We start from the raw sequence: 21,554 nt of genomic DNA on the forward strand, positions 1-21,554 counted from the left end.
TTAAAAACTAAAATCAGAGCTGCCATATGATCCAGCAATCCCACTCCTGAGCATACATCCAGAGAAAACCACAATTTGAAAAGAGACATGCACGCCAATATTCAGCAGTATTTACAATAGCCAGGACATGGAAGCAACCGAAACGTCCAACAGAGGAATGGATACAGAAGATGTGGTACATATTTATAATGGAACATTACTCAGCCATATAAAAGAATGAAATAACACCATTTGCTGCAACATGGACGGACACAAGATGGATTGATACTGAGTGAAGGAAAAGGTCAAAGAACTTCATTATGTATAATGAACGTATATATAAAACGGAAACAGAGTTACAGATGTAGAAAACAAACTTGTGGTTACCAGCGGGTAAAGAGGGTGTAGGGATAAACTGGAAGACTGGGACTGACATATATACGCTAATCTATATAAAACAGAAAACAAATAACTACTATACCATGGAACTCTACTCAGCACTCTATCTGACCTATGTGGGAAAAGAATCTGCTCTAGAAGAGTGTATACCTGATTCATTTTGCTGTATACCTGAAACTAACACAACATAGGAAATCAACTGTATTCCAATACAATTAAAAAAAATCCCACAAACAACTCAGTCAAAAATGGCAGAAGCTCTAATAGATGTTTCTCCAAAGAGGACATACAGAGGGCCAAAATGTACATGAGAAGATGTTGAACATCACTAATTACCAGAAAAATGCAAATCAAAACTACTCTAAGGCAGACCTGGGGAAAAGACTGGTGCTGAACGCATGGAGACAGCCTGAAGAGCTGGAGTGTGGTGTGGCTGCAACGGTTGGCGTCTGCAGAAGCGTGGGCTTGCCATAGACATGAAGGGCCATTGTTAAGTGGTGTGTGAAGGGTGGGCCTCCACAGCAGCCTCTTGCTCCATGTGCAGGCCCATGCCTTGCCTCCTCCGCCTCCAGGAGAGTGCGCCCCAGCTGCCACTGCTTCAGGAGACTCTGGTGTCAACCACCACCTCGGCAGGCCCCAGGAGCAGATGCCAGTGGGTTGCCCATATGCAGAAGCGGGGCTGAAACCACAGCTGAGCCCCAGGGGCCAAGCAACTTAGGAAGCAGGACTGAATTCTCTCCCCATTGCTGTGTGAGCCATGGAACACCTCCACTGGCAGCTTTGTAATTCAGCACCTGTGGGACATACAAATAGACAACAGGTGCTTCTGCCGCTGGGAGGGCTCTGACCTCAGCAGCTGTGGGCTCTGTGGGTACACGCGCATGAGGGCTGGGCTAGGCCAGGGTATGAGATGTCTCCACAGCTCCCCCTGGATTCAGAGGCGTGAGTACTGCAGTCCTGGGACCTGACTGGACCCAGATCCTGCGCTGGTGGCCTTGTGAAGACAACACCCCAGGGACACCAGGGCCATGGCTGGCATTCCCATTACTGAGGCAGAGCCAAGGACAGTGCCAACAACAACGCATTCTGTGAGCCCTGACAAGTGAAAGGTGACACGACAGAGCACACTCACTGGTGAACAGCTCCTGCAAGGAAAACTCAGTGGCTCCTCTCCCGGCGGGAGAGCTCCAATCCCACCTGCCTCACACTGTAGCTCTGAAATGCAGCTCAGAAAAGCATCTGGGCGCCTCTACACCAACAACTAGGGAGCAGACCCTGCCCCTGATAGGGCAGTGACAACTACAGAGCCAGGAGGAGGCCCAGGTCAATATCCAGTGCAGGCTCTGGCCATCACGAGTCACACCTCCTATCAGAAGGATAACGACCAGTATAACTGAGCAAAGAGGTGGCAGGCTCCATACTAAAAAGAGCACTTGCACCAAAAAATACTAAACCCACGCAGACTACACAGGGACGCACCTACAGAAAAATAGACCTCTAAGACCATAGAGGATGACTGTTCCTCCTAAACTTAGACAGCAAGAGAAATATGCAAAATGAAGAAGCAGAGGAACCACTCCCAATTAAAAGTATGAAAAGAATTCCCCTGAAAGAACAAGCAATAAAAGAGCCCTCTTCAGTCTAACAGAAACTGAGTTTAAAAAGGAGACAGTGAAAATACTGAAGGAATGAAGAGAGGTTATGGACAGAAATGCAAATTATTGTAAAAAGCGACTAGAAACTATGAGGAGGAGCCAAGAAAAATTGGAAAACTCATTTGCATAACTGCTGCAATGAAGAGCAGAATGGATAATGCAGAAGAAAGAATAAGTGATCTAGAAGATAGAATAATGGAAATCACCCAATTAGAATAGTGGAGAGAAAGCCAAATGAAAAAAAAAATGAAAGTAATGTAACAGACTTATAGGATAAGATAAAGCATGCTGATCCACAAGTAGGGATCCCAGAAGGAGCAGAGAGAGAAAAGGGGATTGAAAATGTATTTGAAGAAATTATTGCTGAAAATTGCCCAAACCTAAAGAAGGAAGCAGAGATATCTCAGGTACAGGAAGTACACAGGGTCCCAAACAAGATGAACCCAAACAGACCTGTTTCAAGACATAATTAAAATGGCAAAAGTCAAAGAGAAGATTCTAAAGCCTTGTAACAGAAAAGCAGAGAGTTAATGACAAGGGAACCCCTATAAGGTTATCAGGTAATTTCTCTACAGAAATGCTGCAGGTTAGAAGGGAGTGGCAAGGTATATTAAAAGTCTTGTAAGGCAAAATCCTGTAATGTAGGATACTTTACCCAGCAAGATTATAATTTAGAATAAAAGGAGAGAGAAATAATTTCTCAGATAAGCAAAAACTAAAAAAATACAGCAACATTAAACCTATCCTAAAGGAAATATTGAAAGGTCGTCTCTAAATAGAAAAGAGGAATCTATAGGGAAGAAAAATATCACAATTGAAAAGTACATCTCTTAAATAAGCCAGTAGAAAGATTAAAAAAAATTTAAAAATTCTGTGAAAGCAATGATGACCACAATGGACAGCAACAGGCTGAACATGAAAATGTAAATAAGGACATCATAAAATGTGGGGGAGGAGAGTAAGAAAATATAGACTTTTTTTTTAGAAAGTGTGTGAGCCCATATGACTACCAGTCTAAACCAAATAGATATAGAAAGAAGTTAACATACTCGAAAACAGAGCAATAGCAAATCAAAACACAACAGATCATGAAAACCAAGAAGAGAACATAAGTATAATACAAAAGAAAACCATCAAACCACAAAAGGAAAAACAAAAAGAGACAAGAAATATAAAACCAACAAGAAGACAAGGTTTAAAATGGCAATAAATAACATATCTATCAATAATTACTTTAAATGTTAGTGGACTAAATGCTCCAATCAAAAGACACACAGTGGCAGACTGGATTAAAAAAACAAAAGCCTAAAATATGCTGCCTTCAGAAGACCCACTTTAGGGCAAAGGACACTTAAAGATTAAAAGGGAGGGGATGTAAAAAGATATTTCATGCAAACAGAAATGACTAGAGTCACAACACTCATATGAGAGAAGACAGACTTTAAAACAAAGGATATACAGAAAGATAAAGGAGGATACTGTATAATGATAAAAGGACCACTGCAAAGAGATGCTAACAAACATGAAGGGAGAAACTGACAGGAATACAATAATTAGAAGCCTTTAACATCCCAGGCACATCAATGGACAGATCTTTGAGAGAGAAAATCAGTAAGGCAACAGAAATGCTAAATGATACAACAGAATAGTCCGACTTAAATGATACCTTCAGGACATTACACTCAAAAAAAAAAAAACAAAACAGAATACACATTCAAGTGTCCATATGATTCAATAATTCCACTTTGGCATATAGCTGGAGAAAATGATAATTCAAAAATATCTAGTCTTCTTTGCAGTACTATTTACAATCACCAAGACACAGAAGCAACCTAAATGTCCATGGGCGGGTGAAAGGATAAAGAAGATGGGGGGGGGTGTGTGTGTGTATATGGAACATCAGGCATAAAAAAGAATGAAATAATGCCATTTGCAGCAACATAGACCTCGAAAATACTAAGTGAAGTAAGCCAGACAAAGACAAGTATCATATGATACCACTTATATGTAGAATCTTACAAACAAAACAAAACGAATGAACTTAATTCCAAGAACTTAATTCACAGATATAGAAAACAAACTTATGGTTAGTTACCAATGGGAAAATGGGGAGGTGATAAATTAGCAGGTTGGGATTAACACACTATTATATGTAAAATAGATAGCCAACAAGAACCTAATAAATAGCACTGGAACTATACTCAATATCTTGTAATAACTTATAAGGGAAGAGAATCTGAAAAAGAATGTGTAATTGAATCACACAGAAGTCTTTCCCATTTTAAAGACAACTTAATACATATTATAACTCTAAAATGTATCTTTTATGATTAAATGAATTCTACTATTTTAAAATGTTCTATTTCAATTATAAAACTCAGAATACACTGAATGTATTTCATACCTACTTTAAACTGATTTTGAGGATAAATTCATATTAGTTACTGCACACAAAATAATGAGTTTAAAAATTTTCCCCAAACTTTCAGTAAGAGTGAATTTTATTATGATAAGCATCAATAAACTAAATTCCAACAATATAATATTTAATTATGAATGAACAACAAATCAAAATCCTCTCAGCTTGATTTCATTTATGTCTATTTACAAATTTCATTTGCATCTATTTCATTTTTTTTCTCTTCCTATTTCTGCATCTTGGCTGTACTTGAAAGTTTAAGACAAAATAAATATGTGAAAGTCATCTGTATCTAGCCATTTAAATAAGACTTTAAAAGCATTCTACAATACTGCTGTTGAAGTTCAAAGTTTCTTGCCTATAATTTCATAAACATAGCTTTGGTTTAAAAAAAAAATCAGTTACACACCTATATATACATTTATATACACAGCTCCATAAAACCCTGGGTAGTGTAAGACAGATCAAAATATTAATGCACCAACCTCTAATGAAATTTTTCCAAACCAAGCAAAAAATGAACTGTAAACTGAACGAGCATACCCAGGGATATTCCTTATTAGGATGAAGGCTAAAATCTAAAGAAAAAACACACAGGAAATATTAATAATCTGCTTATTAAAAGAATTTTGCTTTCTTTCAAGTGATAATTTTATTCTTCATGTTACTGAACTTAATACATACTGTTTTTTTTTTCCTCAATAGATGAAGTATCTGCAAGTTATCTTTGATCTAGAGTCTACTCAAACTGGATTTCTGAGCAGGTGGTCTATATAGTGCAAACAAGGGCAGGTTTTATATGGCTGGACGGTTTTATTTTTTATGTATATGTTTTTATTTTATTTTATATTTTATAGAAAAAATATAAACTCATCTTGAGGACCTCTGTGTAGAAAAAAATGCTATATTTATGTATCAAAATTAATAAAATTCCATGACATGATTTTGCTTCTTCTAAAAAGTATTCACTCTGTTGGGAGCTACCCACCCCCATCTTTTCGCTCTCTTCAAGGCTCCTTCTACTGACAGCAATGTAAATGTGGGAAAAAGTAACTAAGGAAAGATGAATATGTGGCATATAGTGGCCAGGAGTAAAAGTGATGTGGCTCAGCAGGGTTTATGTTAGCCTTATTCTATGTCCAGTCACTTTCTCCCTTAGCTACTCTTACATTGTTCTGTATTGGTGTCATGTTAGTGGAACAGCCCCCTTCCTTTCATGTTGCTATAGAAATGACATCAGATACAAAATACAAAGTGTTACTTGTAACCGTGACTTCTGCAGAAGTCCTGAAAATGCTATATTAATATAGTACAATTTTTAAAATGTCACTGTCAATTGTGTTTGGAGAGTTGCTCATATGCTTAGTTCTACTGACTGTACAGAGGTTGAAGATGGATGAAATAGTTTCTTCATTGAAGAGAACTTAAAACCTAAAAGAAGACCCTCCAGAAACCCTCCCTGTTCCTTTCTGTTGAACCACACAGTTTTTAGGCTTTGGCTTAGACATAACTTTGTCCAAGAACCCTGCTCTGATATCAAGATGGATTAGGAAGAAACCCCAAATGTTCTAAAGTACCCTGTAGTTAACCATCACCACACTAATCACAACGCCCTATGATTACCTGCAACCACAGGTATCTCTGTAAAATGCAAATGTGATTTGGGCTGCTGAGCAGCCTCTGCCCACCTCCCAGTCACTACACATACTTCTTTAGACTCTGGCTCTCTGAGTTCCAGCCCCAATGGCTTTCTTCAAGTTCCCTGAATGGGAATATACTCTTTTCTACCCACATGGCCTAAGTTCTCACTGCCTGCCTTCATTCCTCCAATCTTAGCTTAATTTTTCCACCCCTCTTTGGCTGTACCTTATGGCATTCAGAACTTCCCAGACCAGGGATCAAACTTGCACCCCCTGCAGTGGAATCACAGAGTCTTAACTGCTGGACCACCAGGGAAGCTCCTCTCAGCTTAATTTTATCAGGGAAACCGTCTCTGAACCCTATCCACCTTCACTCCAACTCCAACTAGGTCATATACCTTTATTGTATTCCCTTGTAGCATCATGAACTTCTGTTCATGATTACTTGGTGATTATACGATTACTATCTGTAACCGAAGAATACAGGCTCTGTGAGGGTAGGGACCACATCTGCTTTGGTCATCACTACATCCCTCAGCATAATATCTAGCACATAGAAAGAAGTATCAAAGACTTGTTAAATGAATTAAAAAAAAACTGTTTAATGAATAAATGTTCAACCATATTTCTGTTGGACTGTAAGTTCTGAGGGCAGGAACTACATGCACTTCTGACCTGTAGCATGGTTCTTAACACATGGAAGGCCATTAATAAGTAAGGCCAAAAACAAGTAAATGAAGAAATCTGAATAAATAAATGATGAAAAAGCAAACAGGAGAAATGAATTAACATTTTCTAAGTGCTTATGAAGTGCTAAACACCGATCATTTTTATACATTTAATAATAACCTTTAATAATCACCCTTTAAAAGAGATTTTAGTATCTCTATTACAGTAGAGGAAGGTAGGGCTTAGAAAGATATACTACATTTAATAGATTCCGATTTAAAAGTTGTCTCTAAAGACTCCTGTTCTAATCAAAAACTTAGAAAACTTTCTCTAAATAAAGATAATTACCTGCACCACAGAGACGGATGGGTGGAGTTCATTGCACTGTGCTTTGTTTTTACAACTGCTAGCCCAGATGGAATAGGTCTAAAACAAAACATTTATGGGTCACTTCACAAACATAGCTATGCCTTAAAAAGGCAGCACTCAATTTTAAGAAGTTTCTTTATAACATACTTCATAATTTTTTTAAAGATTTCTTTTTTTTTTTGGATGTGGACCATTTTAAAAGCCTTTATTGAATTTGTTACAATATTGCTTTTGTTTCATGTTTTGACTTTTTTGGCCAGGAGCCATGTGGTATCTTAGCTGCCTGACCAAGGATCAAACCCACACCTCCTGCATTGGAAGGCAAAGTTCTAACCACTGGACTGCCAGGGAAGTCCGACATGATACTTCATTATGCTATTAAAGTTCAGTAAAAACTGTACACAGGTTTGCTCCTCTCTCATTTTGGCAAGCTCAAATATAACAAAGTAGAGAGAAAGGAGCATAAGTCTGTTTTTCCAGAAATAGTGATCATAATGCAGTGATGGCTCTTTCTGTTAAATATCTTATATTTTTTCCCAAACTTACTACAACTTTTAAAATTCCTATATCATTGAGATCTCAAGTTATTCTTCATATTTAACACATATATGTTTATATTCTCTTTAGAATTTATGTTCAATTTAAAATGAGAAAAAGATATTTCAAAAGTAAAAGATTTTATTCATTAAAAATAAATGATTAAATTCTTAATTTTCTGCACCATTTGGGATTTTGGAAATTTAGAAGATTACATGTGAAACTTACCAAGAAAGAAACTACTGAAATAAATAATAGAAAATTTGAAATTTTGCTTGAAAAAAGAGGTTCACCCTTTCCTTCAGAAAGTATTTGGCGCTTCTGTAAAGCCAGATAAATGAAAGCAAACAACATTCCATGAAAGACTACCTGAAAAATAAGGGGGGAAAACCTGTTTTAAATAGCTACTTTTCAATAAATAGCAAATATACTTGGTAAAGGAGCACAATATGTATAGAAGTATATAGGTTAAAAGCTTAAAGATCCAAGGTTTCTGTGAAGAACCTAAAATCAAGAAATGAGGTCAAGTCAATGATCATTGGAAACAATCTGCAATGGACAAGCAAACATCTCTTGCAATGACAAGATAAGCTGGTTTACTTCAAGTAGTCTCAGCAGCAAGTAAAGAAATAAAGACATTTTATATATCTAGATAAAACCATAATTTGAAAAGATACATGCACCCCAATGTTCACTGAAGCACTATTTACAACAGCCAGGACGTGGAAGCAACCTAAATATCCATCAGTGGGTGAATGGACAAAGATGTGGTACATATATACAATGGAACATTACTCAGCCATAAAAAAGAATGAAAAAATGCCACTTGCAGTAATAGTAATTCTTGCCTGGGAAATCCCATGGACAGAGGAGCCTGGTGGGCTGCAGTCCATGGGATCTCAAAAGAGTCAGACATGACTTAGAGACTAAACAACCACAAGCCCTGGGCACATGTTGCCAAACTGCTATGATACTCCTGACTTTAAACCCTTCCCAACATTTAAGAATTTTCATTTAAAAACTGACACATTGTAAATCAAGTATATTTCAGTTAAAAAATAATAATCTTTAAAAGACCAGATTAATCAAAACAATAACAATAAATGTTAAGATAAACTGTTTAGAAATAAAAAGTATTTTGCCCACTGCAAAAAAGAAAAGAAAACCAAGGGGTGGGCTGGACTGCTTTGATTTACCAAATCAACATGTTTCCTTATTCCAAAACCAAATAAAAACAAATTACATTTTTCCAAATAAGTTTTAAAAGTATAATTTGAAATGGCAAAAGAGCAGAAGGTAAATACATACATAACGGTCTAACCTCCATCTGAACCACCATTCATATACATTTCCTTTCAGTTCAAAACACTTGGACAATGGCCAAAGAGAAAAGATCTTCTCAAATGCACCCTGAGAAGAGGAATTCAGAAAATTAAGATGGTATAAGTCAATACTGGCTTTTGCAATTCTATTATAAACTGTAATTTTCTAAAGTTAAGATTATATTAAGGTCATTTGTAATTTTAAAATTCTATTTATTTCATATCAAAATGTCATTTCATTTGAAAAGAAACTTATTTTACTAATGGGTAGTAAAGATAACAAAACATTTTTGTTAACTTACTTTCATAGTACATGAAAGGCTATTGAGACCGCAAAATCAAAAAAAAAAAAAAAACAGAACAAAACAAACCCCAAGTTGGTAATTGGAAAGTTATTCCATTTAATCTAGTGTACAAAAGAGCTACTATTTAATGATCAAAACACAAAACTACAAATTACTTCAGCCAATATGGTATCAATAACCTAAAGGATGATGGTTAAAGTTATAGTTTTTCTTTATGTAATGTCCTTAATAATCAATCTATAATGAACCATATAAATTAAAAGAATCCTCTGAATTAGTCACCTTACGCAATCAAGTATACCCAAATGCCATTATTAGACTTTGAAACAAAGCTTACAACTTTACTCTGGTCATTAGTGAATGTACCTTCTTATTGATCTGACAGTCTGGAAAATCTGGGAATGAAGGGGCAGAAGTCTTGGGTACATTTCTGAACATTAATGAAGTCTTTCAAAAAAGAGAACAAAACACTCAATTTCCAGACTAAAGAATGACAACAAACTCTATTATGGAAACTCCATTATTACACATGATGCCATGGCATTAAAAAAAATGTGTAACTTCAGTTTTTTAAAAGGCTAATAAAAAATCAAAGTAAAACATGAAAATAGTATTATGTTTTAGGTAATACCAAATCTTTAGGTCAGAAGAACTTTATTATTTTAATAAAATGCAATATTCTCCATTTAGTCACAGAATTTAAAATGCTAGTCACTTATAAAAATAGGTTCTATCAAGGTCTATGCCTCAGGATGATTATTACCAAGACCTGCAATATGAAGTGTATACATATTATATCACATTTCTCTATTACACCAACATGTATTAGAGATACAGGATTCCATAGATCATGTATCAAGTTTATTTCTCATCAAAATTTATTTTTTATGTAATCAATAAGCAAGTATTTAATGAGCACCCATTTGCGCAAGGCACTGGGCTGTACTGGGCTATTTCTGTTTTTTTTTTTCTTAGCCAGTAGTCAATACTGATTCAAAGTTAAATCTTAATTCTTTTTATGAACTCCTGGTCTGTCTTCGTCTCCCTCCCTCAGATGAACCAGGGAGTCTTGGGAATTTTAATGACTAATTGTCAAGTGGCACTGGCACCCCACTCCAGTACTCTTGCCTGGAAAATCCCATGGACGGAGGAGCCTGGTGGGCTGCAGTCCATGGGGTCGCTAAGAGTCGGACACGACTGCGCGACTTCACTTTCACTCTTCACTTTCATGCACTGGAGAAGGAAATGGCAACCCACTCCAGTGTTCTTGCCTGGAGAATCCCAGGGACGGCGGAGCCTGGTGGGCTGCTGTCTATGGGGTCGCACAGAGTTGAACACAACTGAAGGGACTTAGCAGCGGCAGCAGCAGTGTGACACTCAACTGGCTATTTCTTTAACATTTGCCTATTGTTTCCTTATTACTTTACATATTTCCTGCAAAAAACCTTAGAAGTCAGGAAGATATAAGATACTTTATTTCTAAGAATGAAAATAAACAGGAAAGCCTATAGAAAAAAAAAAAAGAAAAGCCCTCTATAGGAGTTTACAGACACACACACACACACACAATGCTCATATGGCATTTTCATCTGGTAGAGTCGGATACAAGACAGTGTTGGAGATGGCAGTAAACTACAGAATATGTCACAACTAAATGCATTTAAATTAAAATATTGTTATAAATATCATGCTGCCCAAATAATAAGTCTGTTTGATGGACTGACCAGCAGGTAGCAGTTTGCCACCTTGAGAAAATAGTTAAGAAAATCTCAACCATCAAAATAGGGGGATAAAAGGTTAGAGATACATACTACATATAAACAAGTCCCTCTGCCCCTAAGTTGGCTTTATTAACAGCCAAATTTTTGCTCTATGAATTTATGGGAAAAGTCAAGTAACACTTTGATGCCATGAATAATGCACAAACCAAGTTGCAAATTCTGTCAAGAGAATTTTGATCTTCACTTAGAGTAGTGTCTTAGAAGAGGCGTTCAATAAAAGTTTGATTGATCAAAGTCAAGTAAAATGGATTCTGAACAATTGCCAGAGGAACAGCTTTAAATTGCTCTTACAACAAAAACAGAGGTAACAAAAGTAGATAGGTCTCAAAAGAACTCCACTGAGAAGTCAACTACAGAGTGACACTTTTATTATAGTCATTAAAAAATGAAGCTTCAAAAAAAGCTCTGATTCTTCTCTCATACTTTAACAGATTTTAACTTTAGAATAAAATACAACAAAATGTAAACCAAAAAGGACAATACAAACCTGAGAATATGCCAAAAAACATATACATAACAGCAAGAAGGCTAGTTTCAACAGTAAGCCAAAATGCCACAAACAATTTCCTAAGAGAGAAAATATTTAATTTACTAAGAAATGTAAACTTACATTAGAAAACATGTTAAATACTCTCTATTTAACATATTAATACCCTGCATAGTTCTTTATAATAATTTAAGGCTGCCTACAGGATACACAAAATATATCTAAGTAGAATAAATTACAAGTGGGACACAAAGGAAGAAAAGGTGGAGCGTCCTTACTAGGAATGAGGCTACAACATTAATCTGATACCCCATATACTTGATATTTAGCCACTCTAAATGCATTTGAAAATACATCCCAGATTAAATTATACTATTCATTATTGAAAGTTACAACAAAACTTGGAACAGGTTCAATGTAATTCTAACAAACACTCATGTTTAATAACTTAGGTAATACTGCTGAAACATTACAGTTTTAAGGAGGGAGCTTAAGAACTTCCCAGTGGACTAGTTTAATCATAAGATGTATTTCAACATACGCATATTTTAAAGTTATGTGTTCACAGTTTATACATATTGATTATCATTTTATAAATATGCAGGGTTTGTGTTGAGGAATTGAACCACAGACTCTCCAAGACACAAATGGACTTTACTGAAGGCTGGAGCTTAACTCTTTCCTGAAAAATTGTTTTGTATTATAATAGAAGTCAACAGAAAATATTTTTTTGATATATAATATTTGATTGAAAGACCTAAAAGACATTATTAAAGATTAAAAAAAAATTCTTTTTCCAAAAAAAAAAAAAAAAAAAAACAAGCTTTAATTTTAATGACATGATCTTGATGGAGAAAAGCATTAGGATCAATGACTGTGACCTTACTTTGAACATTCATCAGACCTAGCTGTGTAAAATTTGAAGATGACACCTTGTGGGCACTTACGTTTCCTTAAACATAAAACAGGTTGATAATAACTGCTTAAAGGGTTGTTTAGAAGATAAGCTATACTAGTGATTTTTAAGCTTGTTTGACACAAAAAGCCTTTTTGCAAATGAATGTCCACTCAAAATCTACACACGCACACACATGCACGCGCACACACACACACACAGACACAGGATCAAGTAAACCAGAGCTGCCGAGACTGAAGCAGGATGTGTGGCCCTCTGGCACGCTCCATGCTGGCTCCACACAAGAGAGTTTGAAAACGGCTGCACTAGCCGATACGTAAAATGGCTTTGAAAGTTTAACTTTAAAAAGAGAAAACATAATATAAATGCAAACTATTGTTCCTCACTGTTAATACTACTTGAACCATGTAACTAACATTCTAGAAACATAATTTAAGAACAAATTTTCAAAATATCAATGCTACATATAAATTTAAACTGTCAATACATCTCAATAAAAATAATAGCCTTTAGCAACTAAAAAGAAACTTGCACTGGAAGAATATATTTATTAACATTAGTAAGAAAATATATTTACCGTTTGCTTTTTTTTGGGTTATTTGTGGCCATAGTGCTAAAGTAACATATATGACCATGAACCATACAGTGACCAAGGGGACAAAGTAATAGAATTGATAAGGCCGATCCATTACTATGCATAACACCACTACCAGGAAATTGAGACGAAATAAGACCTATTAAAAAGGAGAAGAAAACGGTTTTCACTTTGAAAAGTAGACAGATTCTCTCTGACAGAGTATAAACGTTTAAGACTAAAATAATAACTGTACAAGTACCATTTACTAATCCCTAAAAAATCATATTTGTTCTAAAATCACTGTAAAGAGTTGAACATAAAATATTTATGCATTTTATTAACTGGATCCCAGAAAAACACCAACCTCTGGCTACAAGTGTCATCTTGTTAAATGCAGGAAAAGAATCATAAACTTCCTTCCTAGAGCTACAGTTTATAAACAAAAGATTAGATTATCTCAATGAAAGAATGTCCATTTGATCTCCGTTTGATGTTGATTCATCCCATGTGGTATTAAGTTCAAAGTTTTAATAGATACAAAATAATATTACTCAAATTAAAAAGGGTCTTTGAAAAACAAAAGTATCTTTGGGACTTCTGTAACAGTCATTTCAGATGGTGTGATGTCAAAGAACACAGAATTTGAGCAGATTAATATTAGAGCTTTATCACTTACTATGTGACTAAGTGAAAGTCGCTCGGTCGTGTCTGACTCTTTGAGACACCAGGGACTGTACAGTGCATGGAGTTCTCCAGGCTAGAGTACTGGATTGGGTAGTCATTCCCTTCTCCAGGGGATCTTTTGAATCAGGGATCGAACCCAGGGATCCCACATTGCAGGCGGATTCTTTACCAGCTGAACCACAAGAGAGGCCAAGAATACTGGAGTAGGTCGCCTATCCCTTCTCCAGCGGATCTTCCTGACCCAGGAGCTGAACCAGGGTCTCCTGCATTGCAGGAGGATTCTTTACCAACTGAGCCATCAGGGAAGCTTAGACAAATTATTTAGCCTCTCTGAGCCTCAGTGTCCTTGTCTGTAAACATAAAGATCATAACTCAGGGTTGTAATGAAGGGTAAATAGAATAATGTTTACAAACTGCCTAGCACAATGTAGAAACTTAACAAATCTTAATCCTCTTCTTAGAGACAGAAAACATAGCATATTATAACAATCCCAGGTAACTGCACATTTCTACAAAACTAAACAGGGAGGCCTGGTGTGCTGCGATTCATGGGGTCACAAAGAGCCAAACACGACTGAGCGACGGAACTGAACTGAAAGTGATTCAGCAATGTTTTCCCTTGTGTGCATCTATTATACATTCGTCTAAATTCTGTTTTTCCATCCCTCAGTAATAAATTACTTATTTTGAATTATTAACCATAGAACATGGAAATAATACAACTTTAAAGTGCCATTTCACAAATTCAAATTACTTCAAATTATTCATGGCCATATTTATATTTTCTCAACAGTCAGGCACAAAAGCACGTTGAAATGAAAGAAAAAGAAAAACAATGCATTCCTACCTGACATACTCTATGGATTCCAAAGTCTCCTTTGACCCAAAAGTATGAGAAATGCCCATACCCTGTCTGAAATAGATACGCAGCAACCAGAACCCGAATGTGCATGTACACAGGCAAAAACTGTGGACAAAAATAAACAGGTCAAATACCTAACTAATCAGAACCAGTACATTTAACCAAGACAATGGAGCATTATCATCATTCGGTGTTAGCTCAATGAATAGATTTATTCTCAAAAATTAGGCATTATAGCAGGGGTTAAAATTAAAAAAGTAGACTCTGGAATCTGATGGACCTAGATTCAAATTCTGGCTCTAACACTTAGTTATGTGACTTTAGAGTTTTCTAAACTGCAAAATGGAAGTATCTTCTCCTTTCTCAAAGGGTTTTGTGAGAAATGAATGATTTGATAAATGTGAAGCACTTTATACACTTCATTCAACTTGAATTAAATATATGATATCCATAATTATTAATCATCATATATGCTGAACATGAGGTCACTCTGGAGTTCACATTTTCTCAATAAGAAGATTAAAAAAACAAACAAAATCCTACATTTTTGGCCCCCTTAAACATATAGAATTTAGACTTGTAAATAAAATTGTCACAATTACTTATTACTTAGCAAAAATTACACATTTAAAAAATATGCAAGCATAATTCAGAAATATTATTTCCCTCCTAATCTTTTATAAAACAATTTTATTTTTCCCTCCTTCTTCGATGTTTCATCTTTACCATGATTTTTCAAAGCATCACATCTTCACTTCTGTCTAAGCTGAAATACATTTCTCATCTATATCTTATGGGAGTCACTGGAAACATTATTTCCTTTACAAGTCCTAATTCTCTTAACCTTAAACCACTGTCATTGCACCTCTCCACCACGTATTAGTCCCTTGGTTGTCTATTCACTATTTCACAACACAGGTAGTGTGCTGCCTTTTAAAATGATCTTTAAAAGACTTGTTCAGTGACATCCAACATTTGTAATAAAAGGCTATCTTTTATGAATAATTACTAAATCTATGTAAACATTTTTTTTTTTTTTTTGCTTCTATTTGATTGACTCATCTGATCATCTCTAATTATCCAGCATTAACACTGGTTATGGCCACTTTAGCTAAGTGTTTCTTCCCCAAGTGATACTTTGCAGGATAAAATAACTGAGCAGATGCCTTAAACAGATTTAATAAGGCCTTGAACATACGCATCTTTTGTATGTATCCTTGAACATTTCTTCTATCTTTTCTGAGGGATAACTTTTTTCTGGAAGGAAACCCCCGATTATAATAAATTATAAGTTCTTCAATATAGCCTCCACTTTAGCCAAACCGTTAGATTCTCTGTCTCCTAAACTGGCCCTTCTTGTGTTTTCCTGCTGCCTCTCCTTTGTTTACCTGCTCATTCTACCCTGGAATGTTCTCCTAATCACATGTCATTTATACATATCCTATTCTTCTCGAGAGCCCTGGTGACATTTTCCAATCTTTTACTCTCAGATGAAAGTCATTTCTTCTTCCTTTGACGTCTTTTAGTACAAACATCTACATATCAGATTTTTTATTTATTGCTCTTCATCATTAGTTCTTTCTAAATGTCTTATCATTAGATGGGAAATTTTCAGTGCAGGTATAACATATTAGAATCAAGGGGATGAAGGTGGGAACACAGGATTGAAAGAGACTTGAAACTGTTCTAATCCAAACCTGTATCTTTACTTTATTCTTGATTGCACTTTAAAATATTTCCTTCAAGTATTTGAGCACCTTTTAATAGTGGAAAACATACAAATTCTCAAGGCAATCCATTCCATTTTCAGATGGTCATTAATTGCTATAAAGTTCCTTGTCATGAAAAACTGAAATCAAACTATGTAAAAGCTACCAATTTAAGCTCCCTAGGGCAGTGTTCTGCAATGAAATAAAATGCGAGCCGTGTGGCAAATCTTTCATGTGGCTGCCAGACATTTAAACAGTTAAAAGAAATAAGTGAAATTAATTTTAATAAACAAATTTTATTTAACTCAATATACCCAAAATATTATACCATCCCAACATATATGAGACATTTCATATTTTTTCATACTAGGTTTGTGAACTTTGTATACATTTATCAAAATGAATCATACTTAATCTTATACATATTTCACATTTCAGAACATCTCAATTCTGACTGCACTTCAAGTGCTCAGTGGCCACCAAAATGGACAGCTTAGCTCTAGACCCATATGCATGCCCTTTATCACTTTTACATCTGAGTGTTCTGTAAGCATTTATAAACAGAGGTCAAACAGGCTAATCATTCCCAAGTACGTAAACCATTCTCCATGAAACATGCTTTTGAGCCCCTTCAAGAATGGGTCTGGGCCTACAATGTTGAGACTTAAGTCATATTTAAACAGGAAATGCAACCATTTAAATGGAATTAAACACTATCACAATTTGCCAAGTTTCTACCAATGCTGCATTATTGCAAATGTTGTATGAAACTTTTGACTTTTTAAAGATAAAGCCAACAGAAGAGTTGCAAGAACAGTGCAACACACGCCTGTTTACTGTGCTGAACTACTTAAAAAGTGTGTTGCTGCCACATGACACCATCTCTAGAAATTTCAGCAACTACCAGTATCACCGAAGAAAGAACAGTTTCTTACATGACTGTAATACCATTATAACACCCAATAAATTTAATATGAATATAACAGCATCCACTGTACAATCCATATACAAATTTCTTTGATTGTCCCAGTGATATCCTTTATTATTAATTTTTTTTTTAAATTTAGGAACCTTAAGAATCATACACTGCATTTATTTTTTATTCCTCTTTAGCCTCCTTTAATCTGAACTGTTTTCCTTTTTTGTCTTTCAAGAGTCAAATAGTACAACAAAATGTTAGTATTAAAAATGTATTTAGTATCCAACTTCATTAGAATTAATAACGAGGCTGACTTCTGGTTCTGTTCTTTTTCTAGCCTCACAAATTTTCCCTTAAGACCTTCAGGGAAGTTATTTACAAACTCTCAAAGAAGAAAAAGCCACAATGGAACACAAAGTCATCTACTGTATATACCTAACTTGCTGTACACTCTATATCTGATATAAGTTATGTTTTAAAGGAATTTTTACACCAACAATTGCAATCTGCCAGTCCACCTAGATTATTTTAATAATTCTCTGTAATTTTTTACATAGTTTCTATTTTACTATAAAAACACGGCACAACTAATGCTTGACATATTTTACTCAAAATATAAAACATTAATAAGGTAATTAAGATAATCATGACAATTAAAAAGTTTTTAATGAGGGTAATTCCACAAATATCCAAGAATCAAGTCCCAAATATGTTATAACCCATGCTGATAATGCTTTGCCAAATGTAGATACAGGTAATTTTTAACCACAAAATTCTATATAAAAGAACAGGGATATGTGAATCATCACAAATGATCTTTATATCTTTCCAGAATATAGTCATTATAAAATTGTAATTTAGAATGAATTGGGATGTAGTTTAAGACGTATTAGAATGTTAACTTGGCAAATGATTATAATAGAATGCCAAGCTGCTTTCATCCCTTTACGATCCAAATGCTTTCTGCAATCACTGAATTTGTTTTTTTTTTTTTTTAACAGTACTATTACTCTTTAGTATGTCAGCAATTAATTATGTCTTTAAGTGGCATTTTCTTAAAACAAAACCCTTTCCACATCCTCTCAAATCTTTCCCCATCCCCACCCCAAATTAATCTAATCTTTCTTCACGTGTCAGAGCTATTTCCATGACTCAATATTCATCTTTACTTACTTTCTAGAGAACTTGCTAAATTTATCCTACAAATTCTGAATCGGGCTTATAAACTAACCCTTACTATCTTCATGTCTTCTTGCTTTGGATCCCTTTTACGGTCTTGGCTCTTCCACAATTGCTTGAACTTACTAGGTCCCCTCCAGCTGCAGTGCCACAGGAATTTCACTGCTGTCACAAATATACATATTATAGCTGTGCAACTTCAGTTTTAAAAGTTATACTTCTCCCTCTGCCTTTTACCCTTTTAACAAGTCATTCATAAAATTACCAGCAATTTTTGAAAATAAACAGACTTAATGAAGAATAACATTAGTACTAATTGTTAAGAGATATCTGATGAACCCCAGTATTATTTAACTGTTGCTATGGAAATTTAAAAACACTCCTTTCTGGCAAATCTCCCCTGTTATCTCAATATGATATTGATTCTATGTTAAATTACTGTTTATAGATATGTGCTTTATATAAGCAAATAAAATAAAAACCAGTTCATGTTCAATAGTTCCCAAATTATGAAACAATCTGTTAAATTTTTAAAACATATTTTTTAGAAATAAAATAAAATTTTATTTCTTTAAAAACAAATTTTATAGAAATCAATTTGTACCTTCACTTAAAAAGTGTGAAAAGCGGTTATTAGATACCTAGGTTCACTCTTAAAATCTTGTTTTAACTGTAGCTCTAATGTTACAATTCTGAATACATTTTTTTCTACCCCTACCAACTCTGGTGTCTCCAGTTAATGAGAACCCTAAGTCTAAAAGACTTAAAAAGACACCTACTTGAGGGAAAAATGATTTTGGCCAGGTACAGAGGGCACCAGGTGAGCTAAGGAAGAGTCCTCCATCTCATGGAAGCGGTAATACTTAGGAGGTATGGAACATAATATATGGTCCACAACAGAAGACCATCAGTATCTGAGGATTCTGAATACTGAGGCAAGAGAGTTCTACATTTTTAAACTTTAGAAGTATAAAAATGGTTGGTCAAACTTGCTAAAATACAATGAAGGGTAGAATATAAAATATAATCATCTAATCTGATTTCTTTTAATAGTAACTTGCCTATTCTAAGTCCTTTGCAACTAAGTATCATCTAGAAAGTCTCTTAATAAATTAGTTTTCTAACAGTATGACATGAAACAATACCCTTGGATGATTGTTCCTACTACATCAAAATTAATGTCAGGCAAATACAAACAAATTATTGCCTTATCTTTTAAAAAATAATTATTTTGCTTTTAAGTGTACACATTCTCAGATCAGGTGGTAGAAGAGAAATGGGAAGACAGAAAGATGGGGTGGGAAATAAGATGGGTCTCTAAATGGTAGAGAATATTAAACACAAAGAGTTGGTGTCCTAAAGGAAACATTAAGGTGACATTATTTCCTATATTTTCTGAACTTAAATTTTAAATACTTACTGTACTTGCTCCAGAGATATGATAAATCAAAATCACAAGTTGCATCCAGCCTTTCCATTCATCTGTTTGTTCTCTATTTAATACTTTAGTCTGTGCAAAATAATTAATATTTGTTTTAAAAATCATCAAAAAGCTATTATTTAGACAGAATATATTAAATATGTTAAAATTTTTCTTATAGGATATAAATTAATCCTTCTTTCAAAAGAACCTTGGGGGGAAAACAGTTAAAGACTGTCATTTAGTTTCTTGATAAAAGAGATAATAAACTATTTAAGTATAATATGAATTAAAAAATGAACATAAAAGAGATTTTAAATATTTAAGTTGAATCATATGGTTTAATATTATTTTTTAAACTGTGACAGATGTGTTTATAAATCTAAAAAGTGGTATTTTATAATTTTCTTTAAGAAAATCTTAAATTTCAGTTAGAAAAAATTAAAATTTCAGTTAGAAAAAAATCTCATAGTTCTCTTACACTGTACTGTGAAGAAAAAAGCTCCATTATCATACTTTATTTTCTCTAGAATATTCCCACTGGGGATGAAGAACTGATTAATCATCCTCATATGAAAGTTATTTCTTACAAAAGAATTTATTAATTCAAATAAATCATGACTTATAAAGGAGTTACATTTATATTCTGAGCAATTACAGCAAAGCTAAAATAGGCATTCAGAACACTTTTAACAGTGCCCACATTATTATGTAAGTTCTAATATGTGTGTGCATGCCTGAGCGTATAAATATATAAATAGAAAAAGTGCTTATTAGTGTAATTATATACTTTTAACTTCTAAAAGATAATGGTATCTCATGTTTGTGGACCATCAGAAAGTGGGGAGCATCTCTACTTTCTCCATCCTCAGGCAGGCAAAATAACACCAAGTCACGATATCTTTTTCACAGTCATTATTTTCCAACTTTTCAACAATCTTTATGAAACTGAGCTTTCTCCAAACTGTTTCACAAAAGCAACAGTTAAGAGTCCACCAAGTGACATACAACTGCAATATTCCTTCATCCTCTTCTATATATGTAAATGTTTGTATATGATGGCATGATAAATGGTATTAATTCTTTAATCCAGACTTTATAATGAGATGAGAAGGATAACATGAACTAAAAAGAAATGATTCTTACCTCCTTGGTATTTTCATTGTAAAATACTCCCAAAACCAAGATGTAGATAATAGGAATAAAGAAAGTTGAATGTGTATAAAATTTGTTTTCCTTCATAAATAGATTTGCCCGGTCACACATATAGAAATAAGCCATAATCAGGCCAAGTTTGCAGAAAGACTGTAAAAATATTTCTAATGGAGACACAGGGGGATTGATAATATTTTTCTTTTCTTCTCCACTTTCCAAGTCAGTACAAGGCTTATTCTTCCGATGAGCATTACGATGAATTATATAAAAAATTAAATATCCAACAATAGATAAAGTGAAAAAGCAAGCAGCTAGCTTCTGTATCAGAGTAAGAGGAGGCCGAGGTTGACAACAGGAACCATCTACAGGCTTCAAAATCTTATTGCAATACACGTTCATAAGAATCATTGCACTCTGTGAACAAATCAAGTGATTTCGTTATTATCTTGTCAGTAATGTATTTCCCATTAGATTTTCTCCTGTGAATACAACTGACTTTTTAGCACTGAAACCAAAATGCTTTTGTACTTTTTACTATCATTTCCCAAACAATCATGTAAATAATGATAGT

General features: G+C 34.5%; 1 protein-coding gene across 14 annotated transcripts in view; it reads right to left on the reverse strand.

The window, feature by feature from the left end:
• The window catches only part of CASD1 (CAS1 domain sialic acid O acetyltransferase 1), a 54,509-nt gene that overhangs the window by 2,630 nt on the left and 30,325 nt on the right, over positions 1–21,554 (reverse strand). For 4 of the 14 annotated variants that reach the window (XM_086397856.1, XM_086397848.1, XM_086397854.1 and 1 more), the window contains 10 exons: positions 20,975–21,397; positions 19,829–19,918; positions 14,587–14,706; positions 13,056–13,212; positions 11,563–11,642; positions 9,661–9,741; positions 8,976–9,077; positions 7,896–8,036; positions 7,110–7,187; positions 4,938–5,030 (listed from right to left, as the gene is read on the reverse strand). In XM_086397856.1, the coding sequence (XP_086253982.1) occupies positions 4,938–5,030; positions 7,110–7,187; positions 7,896–8,036; positions 8,976–9,077; positions 9,661–9,741; positions 11,563–11,642; positions 13,056–13,212; positions 14,587–14,706; positions 19,829–19,918; positions 20,975–21,397 (1,365 nt within the window). Of the gene's footprint in view, positions 1–4,937; positions 5,031–7,109; positions 7,188–7,895; positions 8,037–8,975; positions 9,078–9,660; positions 9,742–11,562; positions 11,643–13,055; positions 13,213–14,586; positions 14,707–18,206; positions 18,574–19,828; positions 19,919–20,974; positions 21,398–21,554 lie in introns of those variants that run through there. The other 10 variants (XM_086397857.1, XM_086397850.1, XM_086397845.1 and 7 more) reach the window with 8 other exon arrangements.

This window comes from Bos grunniens, chromosome 4 (assembly GCF_055505025.1).
Source record: "Bos grunniens cultivar Pamir isolate PY7600 chromosome 4, Bosgru_T2T1.0, whole genome shotgun sequence".
NCBI classification, from domain to species: Eukaryota; Metazoa; Chordata; class Mammalia; order Artiodactyla; family Bovidae; genus Bos; species Bos grunniens.